Here is a 23,970-nt window from a genome sequence, read left to right as displayed (position 1 = left end):
AAGCTCTGATATAGATCTGTGGATCAGCCACTTCAGGCAACCGTTGCACTGCTCTCAACAAACAAAACAACAAAAATGTACCCGAAACTCTCCATACATGCCAGGGAAGTACTTTCTTAGAGTCATGTTACTGTAGCCATCATGATGCTGAGTTTTGAACAAACTACATCTACAGATAGTTCCCAGGAGCAGTACATTTGTTGTTTTACTCCTACTGATCAGTGTTGAACATATGAAGTATGTTTGGTTTTGGGATTTTTTTTTTTAAAGCAAAAGGAAGATGTTGAGGCCATTCACAAGATCTGCCTCCTACAACTAGTTAAGTGAGCTATTACAAATAGATATTACTAAGATGGTTGTTTCATTTGTCACTCAAAAACTGCCTTGTAAGGCTCTGGGCTTGCTTCTCAGTATTCTGTTTTTATCCTGTAAATCTATTTATGTAATTGAGTTTCTCTGCTTGACAAATATTTTCTTAATGTACCTGTGTTTCAATCCATGTGGTAAGTTAGCAAAACACTTGGCAGGCATCCCGAAGTAGTTACATTTAAAACTTCCTTATAGAAGAACTTCATTTCTCCTCCCATGTGACGTACAGGGAGAGAAACACAGCCCTTGCCCCAGGGGATTTACAATAAAAACATTTCAGTTTTATGTCAAAACATAAGTGCTGTAGAAATGTGTGCAAGGTCACCTAAGGGTTTAACTTCCATTTTAGTATTGTACAGCAAAACTGTAGTTCAGATTGCAGCTTGCTTTCTTTGCCACACTTAAAAATTCTCTTCCAGGTCCCTTCCCAAAGAATCATAATTGTGGACAAACCAGTGTCATCTGATGTTCCATTTTTCAAATGGACAGATTCCAAGAATACTAAGAACATGGTTTAGAGGAAAGACACTGTCAGTGCGTGGATATCTTAGATGCGAAAGCCAGCATGAATAGTCAGGCATTGAAAAGAGTAGCAGTGTTGTTTAGGCACTAGATGATTGGAGTGAGGTGGTTGTACCAAATTTTGGTCCTCCCAAGAAAGTTGCATGTCATGGTTTGGAGCTTCTGGAGCCTTTTATTGTGAGAGTTAAGTAGGTTGGCTCTTGCTGAGTTCTGAAGTTAATCCACACTTTGCCATCATTTATGGGTTTTTTTTCTTAACACATCTTACCATGTCAGAAAAAGACAAGGAGGAAGCCCAGTTTGGCAGATATTGCCACCTTTTCAGGTTGTGTTTACTGTTCCAACAGTATACGGGCAGACATTCGTGAGGTAGTTGAAAGCTGGACTGGGATGCATAATATATTGCTAAGTCATCTTCAGTGTGGTGTGATGGACAGGATTTCACAGTGGGATATTAAATGTTGCTGGTTAGGCTACTGCATACTATTCTACTTCTCTAAATATGCCAAACGGCCTTCAGAGTCCCAGGTAATTTTAGAACTTTCTCCTGAAATGCTCATAAATTCCTTGTCTGTTTCTTCAAGGTTTCGTCCCATGCTTAGGACAAAAATGCTGAGAGGGACTTTTGCTCTTGGTACTTCCTCATTCTGAAAAAAATATTTTTTATGTGTGTGTTAAATCTGTGGAGACTTAACCAATTCATGTGCTGTCTGCAGTTGAGGATCATGGTTCTCTCTTAACATTTTTTCTGGAAGTTCAAATGCATTCATCCTACTGTAATTGCAAGATACGTGCTTTAGATATTTGGTTGAAGTGGATATATTGGAATTACCTTAAATAGCTTCTAATTTTAAACTATATTGTTGTTCTAATTGCTACTTCTAAAGTAAAGGCTTTTAAAACTGTTTTTTTCACTTATTTTTTTTTTCTTTTTTCCAGGGAAAAGTTCACCTTGAATTAAAACTGAACGAACTGATAACAGATAATGGGTCTGTGTGCCAGCAACTAGTAGTACAGTAAGAAAATACATTAATCCTTGAATACTTAGTTGTTTGTTAGACCGTTATGTAATTTGTCTCTCAATACGAAATGTCTGCACATCCTGGTACCATAATATTTTTTGGTTTTATATGACTTCCCTTGGGGCCTGCCTTGCTGAGGGTATGGGTATATACCTGGGGAACTCTGCAGAAGTTTTTCACAACTGCTTATCTCTGCTCCCAAAGCAGTCACTTTTATTAGGACTCAGCATGGCTATCTGGTATCATTAGTTCAGTGTCTTGTAATTCCATTTGAGTTGGGTCTGGTGAGGAACCTAGGAAAGCTCACTGCAGCCTGACAGCCACAAACTTGCAGTACTGCTGAGACTGACAGAATTGAGTTGCTGGTGGGTGTTGGAAATGGTGTGAAACTTTTTCAGTAGTAGTATTTTGGTTTGGTATATGAAAATCCACTTCTAGTTTTGCTTCAGAATTACTTTCTCATGGTTAACCATGATAAGGACTGTTTATAGAAAAACAAAGTTCAGGGGTTGCTGTTCTGAAGCAGCGTAACTGCCGCATTTCAGTAAAACTTCTTAGCAGCAACTTAATGAATTTTTATTACCGAGACAGTTTTGACTCCAAAGTATAAAGACATTACAGTATGTCAAATAGCCTCATAGAAAGAGTAAGTGTTTACTATATGTTAATTAAAACCCAATAAATGTCACCAACGTTAAAGAAAAAGCACAGCATGAGGCATGTTGGAAGATACTAACCAGTCTGTACTGTTGTGTTGTTGCTCTTAGAGCTGTGTTTAATAATATCCCTATGTGATGGCTTTGGGAGTCTGAGCGTACAGGTTACATGCATTAGTCACAGAAGACCAAAGTTCAATATGTATTGGTAGTTATGTTTCTTTTTATTCCTTACTAAGCAATGCATTTAAGGCCAGAAATTGAGAAGAAGCTAATGCAAAAAGAGATACACAAAAAATGTTTTGACTCTCTCAAAAAGTTTGTCTGATAAGGACATACTAGAAGATATGGGTCTTCCTAGAAACTAATCCTATCCTTTGGAAGAAGCCCAACAGCCTTCCATGTTACCTGTCTCTGGGAGACTGTTTGCTTTCATTGAAGAGACCAGTAGAAACCAGTGACTTGCAGAGACTCACTCAGTGAGATTGACGGCATTCTCTTGTGACTTCTTTAAATCCTCAACATGAGTAAGTTTCAGGAGAACAAGCCAGCCTTACTGCAGTTTTTTAATTGTAGTGCTTCAGAAAGAAGTAAAGATTTTTCTGCGCTTGTCTTTTAATGGGTTATGGGATAGGAAACGTGAAGAAAAGGGTACAGACAAGGGGGTTATAAAGACTAAGAGAAAAATAAGATTAAAACCTCAAAGGGTAGTAAGTCTTTGTTTTGCTTTTCAGCATTGTTCATGAACATATTTATTGAGTGAGGGTTTTTTGTGCTGTTTGGGTTGATTTTTAACTTCCCTGAGAATTTAGCATGAAAGAATGGGTTGTATTGTGAAACTGAGGGGAGGAAATGGTGTGTGGTCTTCCGTTTGTCTTGGCGACTTCATGTTCAGCTCAGCCTCAGGGAGCAGGGGGAGACCATTACAATCTGTCGATTTTGCTAATGTGATGTTCATTATGAAGTTTATAATACATTCTGTCTTAGTCAACTATCTAACCAAGGTGAGTAGTTTAGTTGGAACAAGACCTGGTAAAATAATCTCTTTGCTTTTTTGTTACTTGGTGTGAAAAGGGAAGCTAGTTCTGTGATAGAACTAAGCCAGTGAAACTGGTAATGGTTTAGTGGCTATTGTAGGTTGATAGTTCAGGTAAGATAGGAAAACTTGCTGTACATCAGTGTGTATTTATAACTTAAAGATAATTCTGAACGTGTTGCTGTTGGTATAGTGGATGGCAGCTTGGTTAATTGGGGGTCTGGCTGCTCTTACTTTTCCATTCCTCCTGCAGTGCAAGGCAGAACTAGAATAGCTTTTTCCCTGTGGACTATTCACCGCCAAAAGCTGGCTGGAACTTTATGACTTTGTTTTTTATTTCCACCTTAACTTTCTGATATATGTCATTTTTTAAAATACTTTATATATCCATGCACTTTAGTGTGAGTTTATTTTTTTTATTATTTTTAAAACGTGTTCAGATTTTTCATATGATGAAGAAAGGTTGCTTTAGAAAGTTGCTGTTGCAGATGGCAGTTTTGAGTAGGAAGTGGTTTACTCACTGTGCGCTCTCTTAGGAACTCTGTGACGGAGATAAATGATCAAAAGGAAGCCAGGGTTCTCGCGTGGTTGCTGTACTTACCCACTCACTGACATGTGGGAGAGCTTTGTGTGTTAAACACTGCCGTATTACATCAATGCTTTGGTCTTCATCTGAGATTATGAAATGCACTGGAGTTCCTTAAACTAAAAATGTTTAGTAGTATTTTATCACACATGCTGATAGACCTATATTAATTGGTTAAATATATTTCTGGATGTACATGTGAGTATAAGAACTGGGAAATCTCACTGGATAATTACAGAAATGGATGTAAGGGCATTTTTGAGACCCCTTTGATCTTAAATCATGAGGAACTTACAGAAAATTTATGTGAGGTCCTTTAATAGAAAATGTAAACTCTTTGGAAGTCTTTTTTTGTAAATTTCTAAGGACGATTAGCAAGTGATGCACTTACTGCTGTGTTTTATCAGTCACCAGGCCCTGAGCAGTCATTGTATTATTAGTAACTCCTCTAACAAAGCTGAAAAATAGGAAGTAGCAGACCTGTGATTGAGTAAAAAAAGACAAAGAGTGGGCTTATATGTACATTTCTGTCCCTGCCTCTTGAACCAAAACTGAAAGTGCTGGCTAAAGGAAAAAAGTGTGGAAAAAGTAATTCTTAAAATACAGGCTACAATAACGAGCTGTAGTTTGCTTCACGCCCAAATTAATGGTGTCTCAAAGTAATGAGACAGGGAAGCTTCTAAACTTTTGCCAGTTAAATTTTTTGTAGAGTAAGAGAATTCTAGATCCTTGTGTTGCATTCTGTGCATAAGTTCTACAAAGATGAAAAATAATAGCTATAATGTCCACAACACAAGATTAAAAATAATGTTAGGCACACAACAGCAAGTAGTTCAAGGGCTGTGATTCTGAGCATTATCTGGAGTCCCCTGTTAGCTTTTTGTTTGTGGCTGAACCAAAGCAATAGGATTAGACTTGACTAGGGGATGGATTCATATTATTTTGGTTTTGTAGACGTGGTTGTAGAAGCATTTTTTTTGCTAGTCTTCTAAATAGGTTTTATGATGAGGATTGATTTGAAAACTGAAGGCAAATCCAATAGGAAGCAATTTTTGTAAGTTAAGGGTTGGGACGATAGAGAGCTGATGATGGTGTTAGCCTCTTACAGCTGATGTGGGAGAGAGGAAGGCATCATTTCTCATGCGGGTACATATAGTAAACCCAACTTTTCCAAACAAGAAGTTGTTGGGAAAAGAACATATGATTTTTTTTTAATTATTTTTTTTTTTTAGAAGGAGAAGTGTTGTTGCATGTGACAACAGGACAGTCAGTTGTTGTATAATGAAACCAGGAATGTTTCTTTCTTTTTGTCCTCTATTCCCCTGCTTGTCCCCTTTTGGATTTGTTTTTAATAATTTTTATTTATTTCAATGTTATTAGGGCTGTGTTCCCCAAGTTTATGCAAGGGAAGTGAGCTTGGTGAAGGATAAATAGTAATATATTGCAAACTTTGTATCAGCAAAGCTTTGGACAACAGTAAAAAAAAAACAAAAAAAACAAAAACAAAAACAAAAAAAAAAAAAAACAAAAACAAAAACAAAAAAAAACAACAACAAAAAAAAAAAAACAACAAAAAAAACCCCCAAACCAACCCTCACTTTTTAAAAAAATGGAGGTTTCCTTCTTTTGCTCAAGTCGACAAAACATGGTCATGTACAAGATACACCACAACTGACTGATCTGGTGTTATTTGATGGGGGTGGGGGTGGGGGGGGGGGGGAGGGGATGGTGGCTAATTGTCTTAAGGTGGGACTTTCTGAAGCCAGCTAGGGCTTTCAGTTTTTATAGAGTTCTAAAAACATGATACTAAAATAATTTTTTTTTTCCCTGGAGAAAGTAAAATTAAGGCTTGTAATTGCTTCTCTTATATCAGTGAAGCCCTTACACCTTTTTTGAAATACAAGCGTAAAGTTAGGCTTCCTTTGGTGAAGGGCTATCTTGGAGATCACTTACAGTGGGCTAAGCCCTGATTTTTTGCATTAATTAGAAATGTGCTGTTAAATTTCATGCAGATATGCTCACAGACCATTTCTGAATTAAAATTTTGTTTTGTCTTCAGTACTAGCTGTTTCCTGTTCTGAAATGAACATGTGTGAATGAGGAGGGGAAAAAGATAATGCAATAGATTAACTGCTGACTCAATGTGGGCTCTTTTTTTTTTGTTTTTTGTTTTTTTTAAAAAAAACCCCACAATGGCATGTATAATAGCACATTTCAAAAATACATGGTTGCAGTTCTTTTTTCTGGGAGTCTGTAAAAACAAGTTTGCGTGACCGTTGTTTGCATGTTTGCTGCTGATGAAACAGATACTTGAATGGTTTCTTGCCAAATTAGGCTACTGGGTGGTAGTACTTGCCTTCTCTGTATTTAACATGACTTCATCTCTGAAGTAAACAGTTATACGTATTTAGAATGTGAATACTTGAAAGTACAGAAGTGGCTTATTACAGCTAGATTTTTCTTTTTCCCCCTCTTTTCTATATAAATTACACACTGTACTATCTTAGATTGACCTGACAGTTTGTTACTGTCCTGTTTATACTTTATCTGCTTGTATGAAGTAGTTCCAAAGAATGTAATTTTTATGAAGTGTACCAATCCTGATGGCTGTGGCTGTTTATTTAGTTTCTGCACTTGGAGGACATTCAGTTGATTTGAATTGTGGCGGTAGAGTCCCTCAGTCATTGAGGGGGTTTATTGTGGGCTATGTCTTTTTAAGGATTTATTTCCATCTTATTAACTGAATATGTGCCAGTTGTATCTGAAAGGCTCATATTTCCTGTGTGAAACTCCTCTTGCAGAACAAACTACAGATGTGAAACAAGAGTTAATGTAAACTGAAAGATCTCTTACACCTTACATCTACTGCTTAGACTTTATGTAAAGATGTAGTAGTTTAAAATGTGAAATAAAAGGCTTTTAAGTTCCCGTCAGCTTCAAACTCTATTTATTTATGCCTTTTTAATGAAAATTACTCGTGCTAGCCTAGAGAGGTGAAACCAGATGTCAAAGTTGAAATGTTTACCATATGGTGGAAATGTATTTTGACAACCCAAATTAATATGAATATATGTTTAGTGTTGTTTTCTGGGTTTTTTGACTGGTCAAAGTGTTGGTGGCCAGTGTTTTGTTTTTTCCTGTTGTAGAAGGTTGCAGTCCTAGCACTTTGCCTGATCCTCAGGGAAAGGGAAGTATTCCTGTGAGACTTGCTAGCAGGTAAACTTAAACTTGTTGGGGTTGCGCTTTTCCACTTCCGTGAAGTCAACTCTAATGGAGCCAATTCAAACATCTTAAAAAAATTTTGAACGTGTTTACTAGAGACTGTTTGTTTAGTACCTTAAAACTGCCTGCAGTAATACAGTCTTGGGTATTCAATCCCTGGGGAGTAACAATCCAGTTTGATAGCGCTGGGTTGATTTAATGGCTTCCTGCCCTTAATGGCTACTTGCCTTGCATGGCCTTTGGAGCTTGTGAGGTGATCTGCCTGACTAGGCTAGCGCAGGTTGCCAAACTGACTGAAGACTGGCTCAAAACCTAAATAGTTTTCTGTAAGGTTACAAATAGAATCACCATAGGTGATAGATGCAAGGCAGGAGCGTAAGAGGAGGAGGAGGATCCACCATTTTGGTGCAGTTCAGTTGATTCATCTGTGCTGCCAAATAATGTCTAAAGCAGACTCCAGGCAGTAACTGGAGAGTTAAGGAATAGTTATGACTGGCAAGCTTAGAGTGAGAGATGGAAAGGGAGGAGGTGAGATAAATTTGGAACAAATTCTTGAGTCTGATGGGTCTGAAAAGGAAAGATTTGGGACTTTTAGGAGTTGATGGTCAGGGGCACTCTGGTGTATGGTTTGCTTTTTTGAGATGTTGGAACAGGGTAGGCTGGCTGAGCTAGGTACACCTTACGTGTTGACAACAGAACGGGGACTTGGGCAGGAGATGAAAAGGGAATTCTGGAGCTGCCTACACAGGGAGGCCGAGTGGCGCATGAAATAAGCTTGAAGTGACAGATATGTCTGATGAATCCAGAGATTCTAGTGCTCCTGCAGGGCTGTTTAGTTGTCAGTAAAATGTTTTTCAACTTTAAGGAAATCACAAACAAGCCTTCCTTTTGGTTTGTGTACGTTTTGGTCAAGCTGGGAAAAGATGGGGGAGGCCAGAACAAGCTGTTTCTGTAACCAAAACTAGGGCATTGTGATGAGTTTTTGTTGTGGTGGTAATATACATTTTCCTGAAGGATCGTTATGTCAAGTATGCAGGTTATTCATACAGTGATCAGGAAAGGGGTGAGAAACTTGGTATATATGGAGAGGAACTACTTTCTGTAGGACTTGGATCTGTTTGCTGGAGAAATCCAGGAGCTTGGTGAGCTTGATACAGGCTGTAGGAAGAGAAATTGTGTTGTTCTTTGCAGAATAGTTGAATTATATGCAGATAAGTTTAACTGGATCCATGTGCTACAAATTTTCTATGAGATTCAAGCTGAGGCTAACCTACAGGTACACTCAAGTCACACCTGACACCAAAAATCTCGGAGCTGCAAAGACACTGTTAAGTGCTACAAAATGCCTGATACTCTGAAAGAATCAGATTCTAGCTGTCTCAAGTCAGATACCCCAAAATGACTGAAAAGTCTAGACAGTTTAATTTTGTCACCACTCTGTCACGTGTGTGTTGGAGGAGGAATCAATTAATGCTTATGAAACAACTGAATGTTTCAAGGACCCATTTAAATGGTGGGTTTGAAATCACTGTAAAGCTCATTGTGATTCAAAAATTATTGAAATGCTGAAGGCCACGTGTTTGAAAACGGGAAGAAAAATAACAAATGATTGTGCAGTGGTTCAGCACTAAATGTTCCCTGAACTGGCTGAGACAAAGGGACTTTTCGGGGGGGAAATACCATCTGGTTTATAATTGAGCATACTCCAAGGAGGGTGGAGTTCTGAGCAGCACAGGAGTGTTACTGTCTGTTGTTTTCCTGCTTGTGTTTGAGTTTGCAACTCCTGTTATTCTTTAACATTTTTTTTCTACAGTACAGAAAGCATTTGCTTAACAACAGTGTGTAGCTACTGTTGCTGCTATGTGACACAATCTGTGCAACCTAATATTCCACATTATAGTATTAGAACATTTACTTGATTAGAGCAGAAAAGTGTATTTTCTCCTTAAGTTACGGAGGTTTTGGATTTTATTCAAACTGCCTAATTATAGCAACGAAAACTTACGTGCATTAATTTAGTTAAATTCCTGTGATAGGTTACTTAAAGGTAGATTATTTTAAAGAACGGGAATATAAGATTTGCATCTCATTTGTGTCTTAAGAAAATTTGTAATCTGCTGAATGTTTCTGGAATTAATAAATACTACAGTGTGCATAGCCACATCAGAGCATAATTTTGCTAGAAAGTTTAGTTCGTGCTGTAAATTTACAAACTCTTTTGCTTTACTTTTATGTATTTCTACTTAATGCTCATATGTGGGCAGCGTCTGAAGGTTAGTCAACTTGCTGACCCAGCTCTGTTCCTAGTAGTGTTGGTGTAGCAGTGATTCAGAAAGATTCGGAAAAGGTCCAGAAAATGTGCCTGCCCCCATGATCATTATTTTCTAACCAACCTGTCCCTTTTGCATCAGGATTGTTGAACAGTGTGCCTATATACCTGTTAAACACCACCTTACAACTTCCTGTAGGAATTATGGAAGAAAACAGTATTTTTAAAAGGGCTGTTTAACGCTGATTGTGCACTGTTGTGGAAAAAAAAAAAAAGTTTGAAAATAAACTTTAAACACAACTTCAAAGGTAAACTGATGCTAGGACTATATGCTAAGAGGTTTGGATGCTTACTTTAAATAATATTTCAGGATATGACTTTGCATTTCCCAGCCTACTCAACTCAGAATGTAGTTTAGCCAAAACAAAATATTTGAGCCCATTTTAACGCCTTCCAAATGTAGTTGCTGCCGTGTGGATGAGGCCAAATAGCTTTTTGTGGGCCTTGAGAAATCAAATTTATAAGTTAATGAAGTCTGCAGTTTATCGTAACATGGCAGGTCATTCTGCTCTTACAAAATAAGATTTTACTCTGTGTGTGTGATACTGGAATATCTTTTATTGAAGCACTTCCAAGAATTTTGTTCTCACTGAGCCCCCCAGTTCTGACTGTATGCTTGACTACTACCTTGTATACCATCCAGAGATCTGTAGTTATGATCTAGTTCATGTACATATACTATGTTGGATCAATATATATATCAGTGTGTAATACAGCAGGACTTAAAGAAACTTTTAAAAACGAAAGGATAGTTTGGGGGTTATTTTTTTTAAAGCCAAAGATAATTGCTTCACTGATCTACTGATTGTCTTTTCTTCGTAGCATAAAGGAATGCCATGGGTTGCCTCTTATAAATGGACAGAATTGTGATCCTTATGCAACAGTGTCTCTTGTGGGGCCTTCCAGGTAACATTTTAGTATGAAATTAATTAATTCAAAATACTGTGATCTTAAACTGGAAAAGTCAGTCATAGGTTTTAAGCAAAATCTTTAGAATAATCTTAAAATGCTTTCTGCGCACATTGTATCTTTCATTGTTCCTGTACTCTCCCCTTCCTTACCATACTTTCAAGATTGTGAAGGTGTTTGGTCTGTCTGAACGGCCTGCACTAGTCAAGAACTACTTGTCACTCAGTTCTTTCTTTGTTCTCAGGTTTTGTGCTGGACTCTTGATACCTGCACTGCACTTCCTGTTCATTTTTGTAAAATTCCCACATGGGATGATACAGTCAATTGCTCACTCGCCTTCCTCTGTTCCATGTTTTTATTAATGCATAAGCTTCATTACACTAAATATTCAGCAGTTGGGAGGAAGCAAAAGGGTAGAGGCTCTGGTGAAACCATTCTAGTGCCAGCACCTTCAGGATGCTACATTCAAAGTCCACACAGTTTAAATTCCTCCTTTTTTGGATCAGTAATCCTGAGTAAATGTTGGGATTTTTCATTTAGGAAAACCTCTATATGCCACACATTCACTGTCTGCAGGGTCCTGCCCAACAGCATCTAAAGCAAGCTAGGTTTTAGTTGTTTATTTTTTGCAACAACAAACCCAAGCCCGTCTGCTTTCTCTGATACTGAAGAATTGTCACTGTGAGCATAGTACCAGAATGTCTTCTAGCAAACTTGCATGTTTTAAAGACCTCAGAATTATTGTCCCTGAGTAAGCTCTGAGTGAATGGGGCATTTTTTTATTCTTGGTAATACATGATCACATTTTTTTTTTAGGTTTGTGTTGCACTTTCTGGTGGGTGTTTTTTGTTTTGTTTTGATGGGTTGGAATTTTTGAAGAGGACTAGGGGGATTTGGCCATTATATCTAGAAGGCATGGTGCTGATTGCCAAGGAAGGTAAATTTAGATATAATTTCTGTTTCAGACCTGTAATACAGATGGAACTGGGTGAATGTTGGTCTGACAAAATATCAGCCCTGTTGTTATGGGAATATATGTGCAAATCTGACTGAAGTTCCTGGTTAAGACTTTCCGATCTTATGCGTGTGGCTCATGTGCCATGACTGGAATATGTATATGGCCGGTGCCTGAAAAACAGTTAGTTGATGTCTAGGACACTTTTTCTTCTCCCTCATCTGTTTTCCCCCATGTCTTATGTTTGTTTCTTTTAGAAAGTATTTCTATAGCCCGTAATTAACTAAATAAGACTGTATTATTTTATAAAATGGGAAAAAATTATAAAAATAAAAACAAATTATCTATATAAAACACAAGGGAGTGGGGAGCAATTGTTTTGTTTGACCCTATGCTGTTTAGCATCTAGTAGTAGCAGCGATTGTTTCCAAAGAAAATACTCAGTGGCTTGGTGTAAGCCTCTGTCTATAACAAAGTAATGGGTTCTTGCCCAGCAAAAGAGGGTGGGTAAGTTGAACAAGGTGAGGAAAACTCTGCTTGTAAATTGCAAGCAGCGGTAAAGAAATTGTCACAGACTTACTTTTGAAATGCTTTAGAAATTGTTGATAAGTTTTACTTGATATGAGTGAGTTATACTCGTTTGTGAAATGAAGTAGAAACTTTGAGCTGGACAGATGCGTGACTACCTTGGAATTTTAACTCTTCAAACTATTTTGTGAAGATGAACTTATTTTATTTGAAAATTTTCTTCATTGCTCAAATTGGTCTCTAAAATGACAAAAAATGTTTTAACTTAAATGCATGGGTCCTTCTTGACAATAGAATGTCTTTATAATTGTGTGTTTTAAGTTGTCTATGGTAAAAATTTTACCACATTGGAACAGGAATGACCAAAAGAAGACCAAAGTAAAGAAGAAAACAAGCAATCCGCAGTTTAACGAAAAATTTTATTTTGAGGTAACTTTTTGTGTAGTATTCTGCCTGTTAATCTATTTTATGCAACCCTTCAAATATTTTTAAGCAAGCTGCATAGCAGTACCTAACGTAGAAAGCTCTTTTCAAGCAAATTGAAGAGCTTTTACTAGCCTCTCAAATGTAAGTGAATGATGTACTTAGAGTAATGGGGGCGGCCAGACAATAGCATTCTCCTTCACAAGCATGTACGTGAAGGTAATTTGTTATCTTAAATCATTTTATATAGCATCTGTTGCCATCAGGAGTTCTGAGGGAATTGTAACATACCCTATGGAATTAGATTTAAATATTTTCCTGAACACTGAGCTAACAGCCACCCACCCCACCCCCCAGCTTATTTCTTTAATAAAACAATGTAGTGATAATACCCAGTAAAGGCTAATATTATTATTTCAAAAAGTTAACTTCTTTTGTTATTTAGGATTTTATTTCAGTTCTGCATGAGTTACCCTACAATAACCATATTACAAGTTTGAATTTTCATCTGTTATTTGCAAGTAAGCATACTATACTGTTCAGCTGAGAGCTGGAATTAGTCTATTACATGTGTCTCAAGTGTATTATAATTTTCTGTGTTCATACAGACCTTGGTCCTGCTGCGGGACTTCAGTGAGAAACTGTTCTATACTTAAGTTTAGAGTATCAACATATGGCATGAGTTTCAGTTGACCTGCTCAAGATACTGAGTGTAGTTTCTTAAGAAATAAAGATACTAGGATAAAAAATGTGATCCAAACCCCTCTGGTAACTTTGAGTTATGATTTATTGGAGTTAAACTGAGAATGCAGTCAGTCAAGAAATGAGGAAAATTTAAATAAGAGGTTATAATTGTGGTATAATTAGAGAAAGAAGAGTGGACTTGTTGTTGTTTCCTTAAATATCTCAGAACTAACTTTAATGTTTTCTTGGGGCTCATGCTGAAACCAAATAAATTCTTGTCAGTTTCATGTCATACTTCTTGTTTTTTGGTGTTTTTTTTGTGATAGATCTACACTGTAATTCCCTTAGATACTAGCTAGCCCTCATCGGGCTCCACCACGAACCCTTCTTGACCCATTTTTCACCTGCTTTCTGTCAAAGGGCAGTTTGGTGAACTGAACATTTTCCCTTTTAAAAGGAATAGTAATTGTTTATCAGTACTAAAGAGGCAGGGTTTTCTTTGTCTTTTGACATCCATAATACAGCAGTTAAAAAGTGTGTTAATTTATTTGCAGGTAACCAGGTCCAGCAGTTACACCAAGAAGTCCCAGTTTCAGGTGGAAGAAGAAGATATTGAGAAACTGGAAGTCAGGTAAGTGATGTAGGCTAGAATGTAATTTTATTTTATCATTAATAAACGATAACAGTTTATGATCAAGGCAATAAAAAAGTTTTATTTTAGTGTAACTCTAGAGAACTACTGATAAGACTCGTAGAAAAGATCCTTCTAACATATAAAATGACTCAAATCTTTAGTGTGTTTCTTACTGAAGATGAGACTTTTTAAGTAAATAGTGGTAGAGTGTATCTAGCAGCTTAAACTTGTTTCCTGTGCCTGTGAATGAAGAGGTAAGAGGACCTCACATCAATATATATTAGTTTGGGCACAATATTAATAATAGAAAGACAAAAACTCTTGAAGGCTAGCGTGTGTTTCTTAATAGGCATAAGAAAAAGAATGTAGTGGTAAGTTTAAATAACCATTATAGAACTAACTCAGTATGTGCATTTTTAACTATTAGCTTCATGAATATCTAAATTAGAATTGTGTATATATTTAGGAAAATAGTCATGCCCCAACAAATCTAGTATTTTTTTTTTTTTTTGTTCTTCTTAACAACTGCTGTCTGTCAGAAATGTCAGAGGTAAGAAGTAAGAGAAAATAACCAAGGTGCATGTCTAGAGTCTGTGATCCCTTTTGAGGTTGTAAGCATATGAGCTGCTGTTTTGAAAAACAAGCGCATGTGTTGGTGTGACATTGCAGTGTGTGCCAAATTCTAGCAGTTAGATAGGTATATGTAAATATATTGGTTTAAAAGGTCAGTTGAATTACCTGAGAGGAAATGTGCACAGTTCTGTGGGTGGAGACTGCTCAGAATACATATGTTGCCAATAGCACTTTTATTTACTGATGCAAGGTCTGCAAGTCTAACTTTCACTGTTCGTTTCTTTATCTGTTCTTTATGGGTTAATAAGCCACTTGTTTTATTCTTCTTGATTTAATTAGAATGGAGTGAGATTTCTAACATTTTCTGCCTGCATGCATGTGGATTAGTGCTGTAAGGCAGTTATTGTTAACTTGAAGATTTTTATTTCTCTCTGGGAGGAAAGAAAAATAAGCAATTCTCTTATTTTCAGGGTTGACCTATGGAATAATGGAAATCTGGTACAAGACATCTTTCTAGGAGAAATTAAAGTTCCTGTGAAGGTGTTAAGAAATGAATCATTTCAAGCATGGTGAGAATGGTGGCTCAGTGAATTTGCTTCTATCTTGCAGATCTTCTCTTGCAAAAGATATGTTTTAGTCTATCTGTTAAAATATGTCTTCCTGTTCTAGTCTAGGTAAAATGTCTTTCTATAGAGTTTCCCTGCTCAATAAATTAACCTTGCCAGAGGGTACGTTTAGCTCTTTTCTTCCCCCAGTCTGCCCACTCACACGGTATAGTTCATGTGTGCAAAGGGGGAAGCGCAGGGAGTGAAGGAAGACTGACTGTGACTCTTAAAGCCAGCTTGCTGGGTTATAGTGATCTGTGTATGCTTTTCAGCCTAACAGGTAAACCTGGAACTCTTCAGAATTGCACCACTTGTAATTAAATTCCTAAGTCAGACTTCCAGAATGACTGGTGAAGAGTTTATTTAAAAGTAATCATTAAATACAGCCTTCCCCCCCCGCCGCCCCAGGGAGTTTCAGAAAGTATCTTCTGAAACCAGCCCAATGTCATTTCAGGGGAGCAGGCACAGAAGTTTAGAAGTTGGAAGAGTAAGGTATGAAGGGACTTCAGGAAAGACTGACCTCTGCTTGAAGTGTAACAGCAACCTCCATTCTGAAGTTCTTGCAAGCAGGAGCCCGTCCCTAGCTCCTTTTCTGTCCCAGATGCTTAGCGGCAGAAAGTGATGAGTACAACAGATTCGAATGCCTCAAAGTGTGTAGAATGTTCTGCTTTTAGTGAACCTTTCAGTACAGAGAAAAGAATGAACAAATATTTCACATACCCATGTAGAAAACACACAGGAAGGAAGTGGGTAAATAGGAACTAAATGGAACACAGGTCTTGGCCAGGAGCCATTATGGCTGCGTGCCACATACTCACTACCTCAGGCTCCAGGTGCTTGGATGTGTTTTAAGCTGAACTCTGATTCTTAGTCTTAGTGTTTGAATGTGGTCCTAAACATAAGAAATGTTTATGTCAGTTTTCTTTTACATGGTGCGTTGCAGACACAGGCTTGCTCTGCCAGTGCTGTGAACTGATCAGAAGCTATATGACCATGTCAATATAACGACATGCCTCTGTTAACAGCTTCAAAGAGAAAGGGTAGATTAACATGGACTCATTACCAGTGTATTGTGTTCATAGAGCTTTTTGAATTGACCTGACTCCTGTCTAGTTCACTTGAAGCACTGAGAGACAGATTTGTGTCTGCTAATACACTTTGTAGGCATACCTTGTATTGAACATCTTCATATCCAATTATGATCTGCTTATCAAAGACAGTTCTGTGACAAAAAATAACTAATTTTTTTTATACTGTTACTAATTTACAGAAAATGGTTTTGAATACAACTGAAGTACAGCAGGTAAAAGAGTATCACTAGTATTAAATATTGGGAAAATAAACAGAAGAGTCATGCTGTCAAGCAGAGGGTCTTGTTGTAAATCAGTTTTACTATATATTAGCACGCCAGCCTGGGCAATGCATCTGATAATTAAAAAAAAAGTCTGATCTTCCGATTGTAGAAGTAAAAATATATATGCATGTAAAAGAAAATTTGAAAATATGATTTCATTTGTTGGGCAAATGTTGAAACTATGCTGTGACACTACTTAAAAGCTTTTAAAATTTTTGTAGGGCTGCGCCTCCTGTTGGAATACAGTTGAACTACAGCAAAAGCCATTGAATTGTTTAATCTATTTTGTGTTGAGAGTAGGAAAAAAGCACGGTTTTTTTCTCATTTAATCTTTTTTTTTTTTTTCCTCATGAATGCAGCCTGTTAAGATCATATATTTTTACTGGCTTCACACTAGACCATTTGAATTGATAATGCTAGCTGTTCCATCTGCAATGTCCAACACCCTAAATATAACTTCAGTGAAAAATGAGAAGGTCGAACATAATTTCTATTTCTGCTCTCCCAGTTGAGATACAAGAAGTATATCCTATTTCACTGTTCAGAAAGATATGAGGAAATAAATACATGTTTCATTATGTGCTGAAGATGCATCAAATGCTGCTCCTTTTTTTACTTTACTCTCAAGTTTTTTAATATGACTTTTATTGTCAGTTTTCAGACTCAGTTTCTGAATACTGAAGTAATTAAATGCCATACTTTGCTTTATTGTAGAATTAGTCAAGTTAAAGAAATGTCATTTAAAACTTTTTAATTGCCCTGTTCCTTTCAGGTACTTACTTCAACCAAGAGAAAATGGAAACAAATCTTCTAAAAGTGATGATTTGGGATCACTTAGATTAAATATCTGTTATACTGAAGACTGTGTGCTTCCATCTGAATACTACACTTCCTTAAGAAACTTGCTGCTAAAATCATCAGATGTTCAGGTACTTCAGTTGAAAATATCTTTTAAAATTAAAACTTAAAGTGAATTATGCAATTATGTATAAAAAAGTATGAATTATGCATAATTCAGAGAATTTTTGTTGTTCCATTGTGCAAATTACTTCTGTCACAGCCAGATGAGCAGCCTGTAAAAGCATTTACTTCTGCTCCAAACTACCAAGATTTTCTTCTTACTTTAGAAGAACGAGCAGAGATAGTGTGCTGTGTGACTGGAAGAGATAAACTTTCTTCTCGTTGGTTGCTATTTTCAACATTGTGTTTTCCCCCCAGCTGCTATTGCCCCCCTGAGTATAGTGGTTTTCAGGGGACATTGATCCATTATTGGCCATGAAGGGGCAGATAATCACCTTTACCAAAAATAGTTGCTTCAGAATTGATTTCTAATTCAACTTCTTCTGAATTGCTTCTGTCTTTCCCAGTGTGTTAATCAACGTGTCTGGATTTCTCACCTAGACATGGTGACAAAGAGGGAAGTGTTGTAGATGGTTACTGTAACCTTGAGATGGGAATCAGATTCTAGTAACCAGGTTTTGTATTCCTAGGTCTTTTATAGCCTTTATTCGGTGTTGGTGAAGTACTGGCACAGGAGAAGAAGAGAGAAAAGGAAGCAGATTGTGACTAAAATTTTTCCTAGCCCATATTCAGATACTACTTCACTGGAAGTTGGGAAGACCTGACTGTGTAGCTAGTGGCAGTCAGCGGCTGTCTTTGTCACTTAAATGAAATAATTTTGTCAGGTTTTTTTTTTAATTGGAATTTCCAGCTGTAGAATGGCAACCAACAGAAGTGTGAGAACTGTGTTTTAATGTGCTCTGATTAAATTTCTGAAGTCCTATAAAGATATAGGACACTATAGTAAAGCAATTGCTTTACTGCCTCTTCCTGGGATATGTGACAAAGCCATAGTGTAGCCCTTTAGGGAGAATGAGAAGGGTGAGTAGATGCTGAGTTTGATTCTCAAATGTCAAGTACAGAGTAGACAGTAGCAATTTTCAGTTAAGTATTTCTGTAGAACAGAAACTTTCAGTTGCCATATTATACAGCAGATATTGAAACATCTGTAGTCTTGTTAGATTTGATCTGTACTTTACCAAATACATGTAGAACATTTAACTACTTCGCTGATGATTTCATGTTCTGCTTTCTTACAGCCGATTTCTGCATCTGCTGCCTACATACTGAGTGAAGTTTGTCGAGACAAGTATGATGCTGTTCTGCCTCTTGTACGATTGTTGCTACACCACCATAAGCTAGTTCCATTTGTTGCTGCAGTGGCAGAACTAGATCTGAAGGACACCCAGTATGTATTTCATGTTTAGTGATGTCATGCCTTTTAAAATTACTCTTTAAGAGTTTCGAAGGGCTTCATGATACAATATTAATACGTGAACATGTTGATTTCTTTCATTATGTAAAACCGACTAAATACATTAATCTTTTAATGCTAGTTCATAAAAACATTCATTAAAATCATATTGAAGCTGGGAGTCAGAGTTAGTGATTGTATGCTATTTGGTAAAGTTTTCTTATAGCTAGTATACAGCTAAACATAAGAAGCTAGCAGTCTAGAGTTGTGTCTAAGAACATAGTTTTTGTTTCAAAATGTCATAATTTGGCCACGCTTAAAATTTTACTGGTCATTGGATGGGTACTTAATGTTTTTAAAATTCTTGAGAATCTTAGCCTGTTTACTTTAGTATGTGACTTAAAGAGGGGTACTCTTTTCCTGCAAAGATGCCTTGTAAGTATGTGTCCTCCTGCATGCCTTGAAAGTAGCAAGCACAGGAGCTTTTCCAAGTAGCAGCTTATGGCCTGTGAATTTGTAGCCCTGTGGTTAGGAGAAAAATGAAGTAGACCTGAGTAGTGGCCACTGAGGTGCCGAGTCATGTCCTGTGGAGATGTGGAAGGGATTTTGTCACCACAGAGTAGTTCATTTCAAAGCTGACCTACTCGAGATTTAAATAAGTTGAGACAGTTTAATTGTGTAGAAAGAGGTGACGCATGGAAAATAATTTTCTAAACTGTGTTTTAGTACACACATTCCTTTCCATTATAATTGAACTGTAACAAAGAAAGATTAAACTAAATCTCTTTGATTAGAAAGGTTTACTTTGCATAGCTGGCTCTGTTTTCTTCAACAGCTATAATGAATTAAAAGCATAACCCTAGATTAAATATGTTTTGGTCAAACTGAGTTTATCAATATAGTGTAGCAGCATGCTATTTATTGTAGCTCTAAGATATTTTTTTTCACCCAGACTGCTGGAGGAAGAATTGTATATTGGTGAGTTACAAGGTTTCATTATTTTGGAATTTCCCCAATTGTTGTTTCTCACATTCAGCACTGGATTATAACTTCCTTTTGTCTAAAATTTCTTAGGCTTTTCCGTATGGTTTTATGTTCCTCGTTTTGGTAATAGCTGTAATAATATTCTTGTTTATTCTCTTTCTGTTCCTGAGTAGTGCTTTTGCAAGCTGGGTATCTAGGTTCTGGAATTCCTCACTGAAACATGTGAAAAAAATAGTTATTTAAAGACAAGATAAAGTATTAATCGGGTTCTGTAACTGAGCTTCTTTTTTTCCCCCCTGTTCAAATAAAATAAATTGTTTTCTTACAGAGAAGCAAACACAGTCTTCAGAGGCAACTCGTTAGCAACTCGCTGTGTAGATGAAATGATGAAAATAGTGGGGAAGCACTACCTAAAGGTTACTTTGAAACCGGTTATTGATGAGGTAGGATATCCTACTTGAAACTCTTTCAGGGCAGTTAGCCACTGGAGCATCCAGTCTCTTTGATAGCCATTCTTCTTACAGCTTCTTTTGTGGTAGTGACCAGTCGGGTGGGGGAATTCTAGAGGAAAGTTAAACTGAGCAATAATTCATGAAGTTCAGTGGAAGGAGCTGCTTTTTGTTATTTTTGTTTCAGATGCTTGAAAATAAGCAGTCAATGATAGTTGCTCCAGCCTGTAACACATCGCAGAATTTATCAGCATGATGCTTTAAGTAATTGCTGTATGTAAAAAGTCACACACAAAAGTGACTATGACTACTGCATGCTGTTATGGATAGTTAGAACCTATTTTGAGTTTTTACTGCTATATCTAGGACAGAATCTGGTTTTAAATAGGTGCATTTCCATGATTTCTGTCTGAAAAATTGAACTCCTGTAGTTTTGTTTGTTTCAGATATGCGAGTCTCCTAAACCCTGTGAAATAGATCCCATTAAATTACGAGAAGGGGATAACGTAGAAATTAATATGGTGAGTTTCCTAATCTGTTTTTCCTAATTTAAACTTTAACAATCTGATACAAAAGCATTTTTAAAAGCAACTCTATATAGTGGAAAATGACTGGGTAGCAGTATAATCCTCTGATTCTTGAGTAAGCACAGAACTGGCATTTTCTTATCCCTGTTTATGAACACATCAAAGGAAAAGTCCAGTGGAAAGTGTGACAGGGAGGACAAGCTGAACAGGATTAGTCTTCCTTACCAATTTGTTGGGTGTTGTGATTCCTAATGTTTTGTACTTCGCATCTAATGAAGGACGTAATTAGGACTGCTTTAACACTTTTGATTGAAATTTTGCTTGCTGCCTGCCAGTTAAGAGGATGACATTTAAGGCAATAGTTGCTGCAACAAACTGAATAAACATTCACTAGGTATGCATGGGAAGTACTCCTTACTTATAACATGTTGTTGTCAAATATTATTAGGCTTTTCAAATATGCACTGTACTAAAATACATAATTGAATAGTCAGGCAATGTTCTGATAAAAGCAATTGTACTGTTACGTTTATGTTCAGGAAAAAACATAAATGCAAATGTTAATGGTCTGAAAAAATACCTTTTTTCATAATTGCAGGAAAATCTACGCTATTATGTAGACAAAGTATTCCGTGAAATTGTGCGGTCAAGTATAAGTTGCCCTACCCTAATGTGTGATGTTTTTTATTCTTTGAGGCATCTGGCTGCCAAACGATTTCCACGTAAGTGTTCTCTAAAATCTTCTGAAAATGGTGTTCAGAGTGGTATACTTGCCTTCTGCAGTTAACTTATGGGGATTGTTAAAATTCTTGTCCAAAGCTGTGCCCTGAACCTTCTCACCTTGACAATCAGGTATTTGTTTTTTCTGCCAGTCTGTAAGCCAGAGTAAAGCCCTATGGTCAATCAGCAGGAGCTATGTGTTTTCTGATATAAAAAATGTAGCAGGTCAGAAACACTGCAAGATAGCAGCAAATAAGAAGTTGCTAATAAAAGTATGAGACAACAGAAGAAAAGCACAAGTAATACAGAAGAGATTTAGTTCATATACATGTACAATTTGGAAGAGCTTATCTGTTGATTGCTTCTAAAGGAGCAAGATGTAGTCTTGAAAATAAATTCAGTACTTACATCTTAACTACAGGAACTGCAACTGTTGACTGTTACCAGCACATTCGTAACATATGTGAAGTTAGCTTTACTACTATAACTTTACTACTTATGGATAGTTTTGAGGAGGGTGGATAATGTAAAATATTTAATGAATTTGTAATATGACAAATATTAGAACAATTTTATTGTTTCAGAATGGTTTGAATATAGGAATAATGTTGGTAGATCGGAAATATACTACAGTCAGTTAAAATCTGAAATGTTGTGTAATAGGCTATAAATGAAGAATATCCTTCTCATAATCTCGAGCCTTTCTCTGATCTATGTTTGTCACTGGAACTGATGCCATAAATTCATCTAATTGAGACAGTCCTTTCAGAATAGCTAACTTCCCAGACAGGTCAGATTGAAGTAGTCAGTCAGAATAAGAATGTGATCGCATTATATTTCTCAGTATAAAGTTGTAAATATCTGCAAAATAGTAAATGAGAAAGTCCTCATGAAAATTATGTATCAACATGGGTTTATGATGCAACTCAGAATTGGAGTTGGTTGTTCATATGTATTGACTAAGTTTGTTGTGCAGCATTAATGTATTTGAGTTGATCAGTGTTTAGCTTTATGGGTAAATAAACCCAATAGTCCTAGTGTTTCAAGGCAACTGCTTGATTATGTTCTCTTTTGGGTCAGTGTATATACAGCTGTACCTAATCAACACTCTGTATGTAAATGTGTGCAATATTCTCATCATTCCTAATAGTGGAGCTGATGAGCCAGGTTTACAAGAACAACTTATTTTCAGAGGAAGAAACCCTCCATTATAAGTAGAACACTACTTACTGCGGTCACCTTGCTCATTTCATGCACTTCATTGGTTTCTCTATTCTGTTTTAAAATACATGTCTCCTTAAGAAGATAACATCAGAGGATTTTTATGTCTTCATTGTTTCCTGTTAAGTTCAGTGCATGTTACATTTCATGGTTTTTCTCTGCAGATGACCCTCATGTGCAGTATTCTGCAGTGAGCAGCTTTGTGTTTCTTCGTTTCTTTGCTGTAGCCGTAGTCTCACCTCATACTTTTCATTTACGACCTCACCATCCAGTAAGTTTCGTGAAGCTTTGTTCTGGTTTATTCATGACAGTCAGATCTGTTTATCTGGGAAGGCGTAAATTACTTTCAGTGGGTCTGTCACTGGGAAATAAGATTACTAAATGTCTCTTAAGTTGAGTTTTCAATTTTATACCTCACCAGAGGAACTAAGGCATTTGCAGTTCTTTAAGCATCAGATTTTTCAGTCTTTAGGAGGGTGAGGTGTTCTCAGATGATGTAAAAGAGCTATTAATATTAAAGACACTGTGCGTTTTTGTTGTTTGTTTTTTTTTTGGAATGTGCTGCTTGCTTTGGACAGTGACATGGGGTTCTTGGGAAGGCGTATGCCTGAACTGCATTTGGTTTTTACACCGTGGAAGTTAAATATCCAGATGTCACTTTTACTACTTAAAAAGTATTTTGATTTGTGTCTTAAATGAGGGATGTAGAGTTATCCAGTACTTGGTCTGTGTATTTCTGGACTCAGCTAGTTGCAGTGGGTTGCCTAATGTTCTGTTCTCAAATTGCCAAGTAGATATTCATTACAAAACCCAAACTTTAAAGACAGGGATATGAAGAAAAAAACCCTGTAATATTTTCACGTAACATTTGTATGTAATCTTCTGCTCCAGAAGTGTATCTTTGTTAGCTTATTTAATCTACTTAATATTTGTTGTGCTTTCAAAAGAAACAAATGTACTTACTCAGATTAATTCCTTTTACCTTATCCAGTTTGTCCAGTGAAAAGATTACAGGATTTTATCACTTGAGGGTTAAACGTTTCAATGGGAACAGCAAGGCCCCTCTCTGTGGCTGTATTTATAACTGTGTACAATGCAACCAGTGACGTAGCAAACAAATCAGGAAAAAACCTTAAAGACCAAGTTTTAAGTTCAGTTTGTATTATGAAAATGTCTACCGTTTGTCCAGCAGTAGTACATAGTGGTAAGTGTTAAGTTTTGAATAGTGCAAAAGCATTAGATGTGTAGTACTAATCTCAGGATCTAAGGAGTTTGAGATGTTTTACAGGTAAAGTATTTTTCTAAGTACTAGTACGAAATTTGAGTGGTAGTGAGTAAAATACTAAACACTATGCAATAGCTTATAAAATATATTTACAAAGCACAAGAGAGGACAAAACTGCATATA

The 23,970-nt window shown here is 36.7% G+C and overlaps 1 protein-coding gene across 2 annotated transcripts in view; it reads left to right on the top strand.

Annotated features, from left to right (window-relative positions):
* The window catches only part of RASA2 (RAS p21 protein activator 2), a 51,496-nt gene that overhangs the window by 18,195 nt on the left and 9,331 nt on the right, over positions 1-23,970 (top strand). Inside the window, exons 5-15 of one of the 2 annotated variants that reach the window (XM_080409626.1) lie at positions 1,831-1,907; positions 10,565-10,648; positions 12,491-12,563; positions 13,796-13,872; positions 14,919-15,017; positions 17,180-17,336; positions 18,507-18,655; positions 19,974-20,088; positions 20,541-20,615; positions 21,220-21,343; positions 22,727-22,833. In XM_080409626.1, coding sequence (XP_080265752.1) covers positions 1,831-1,907; positions 10,565-10,648; positions 12,491-12,563; positions 13,796-13,872; positions 14,919-15,017; positions 17,180-17,336; positions 18,507-18,655; positions 19,974-20,088; positions 20,541-20,615; positions 21,220-21,343; positions 22,727-22,833 — 1,137 coding nt within the window. Of the gene's footprint in view, positions 1-1,830; positions 1,908-10,564; positions 10,649-12,490; positions 12,564-13,795; positions 13,873-14,918; positions 15,018-17,179; positions 17,337-18,506; positions 18,656-19,973; positions 20,089-20,525; positions 20,616-21,219; positions 21,344-22,726; positions 22,834-23,970 lie in introns of both variants that reach the window. The other variant, XM_080409627.1, reaches the window with a different exon arrangement.

The sequence above is a fragment of the Falco punctatus genome (genome assembly GCF_963210335.1).
Source record: "Falco punctatus genome assembly, chromosome: 13".
Taxonomy (NCBI): domain Eukaryota; kingdom Metazoa; phylum Chordata; class Aves; order Falconiformes; family Falconidae; genus Falco; species Falco punctatus.
This window is presented reverse-complemented; position numbering and strand designations above follow the sequence as displayed.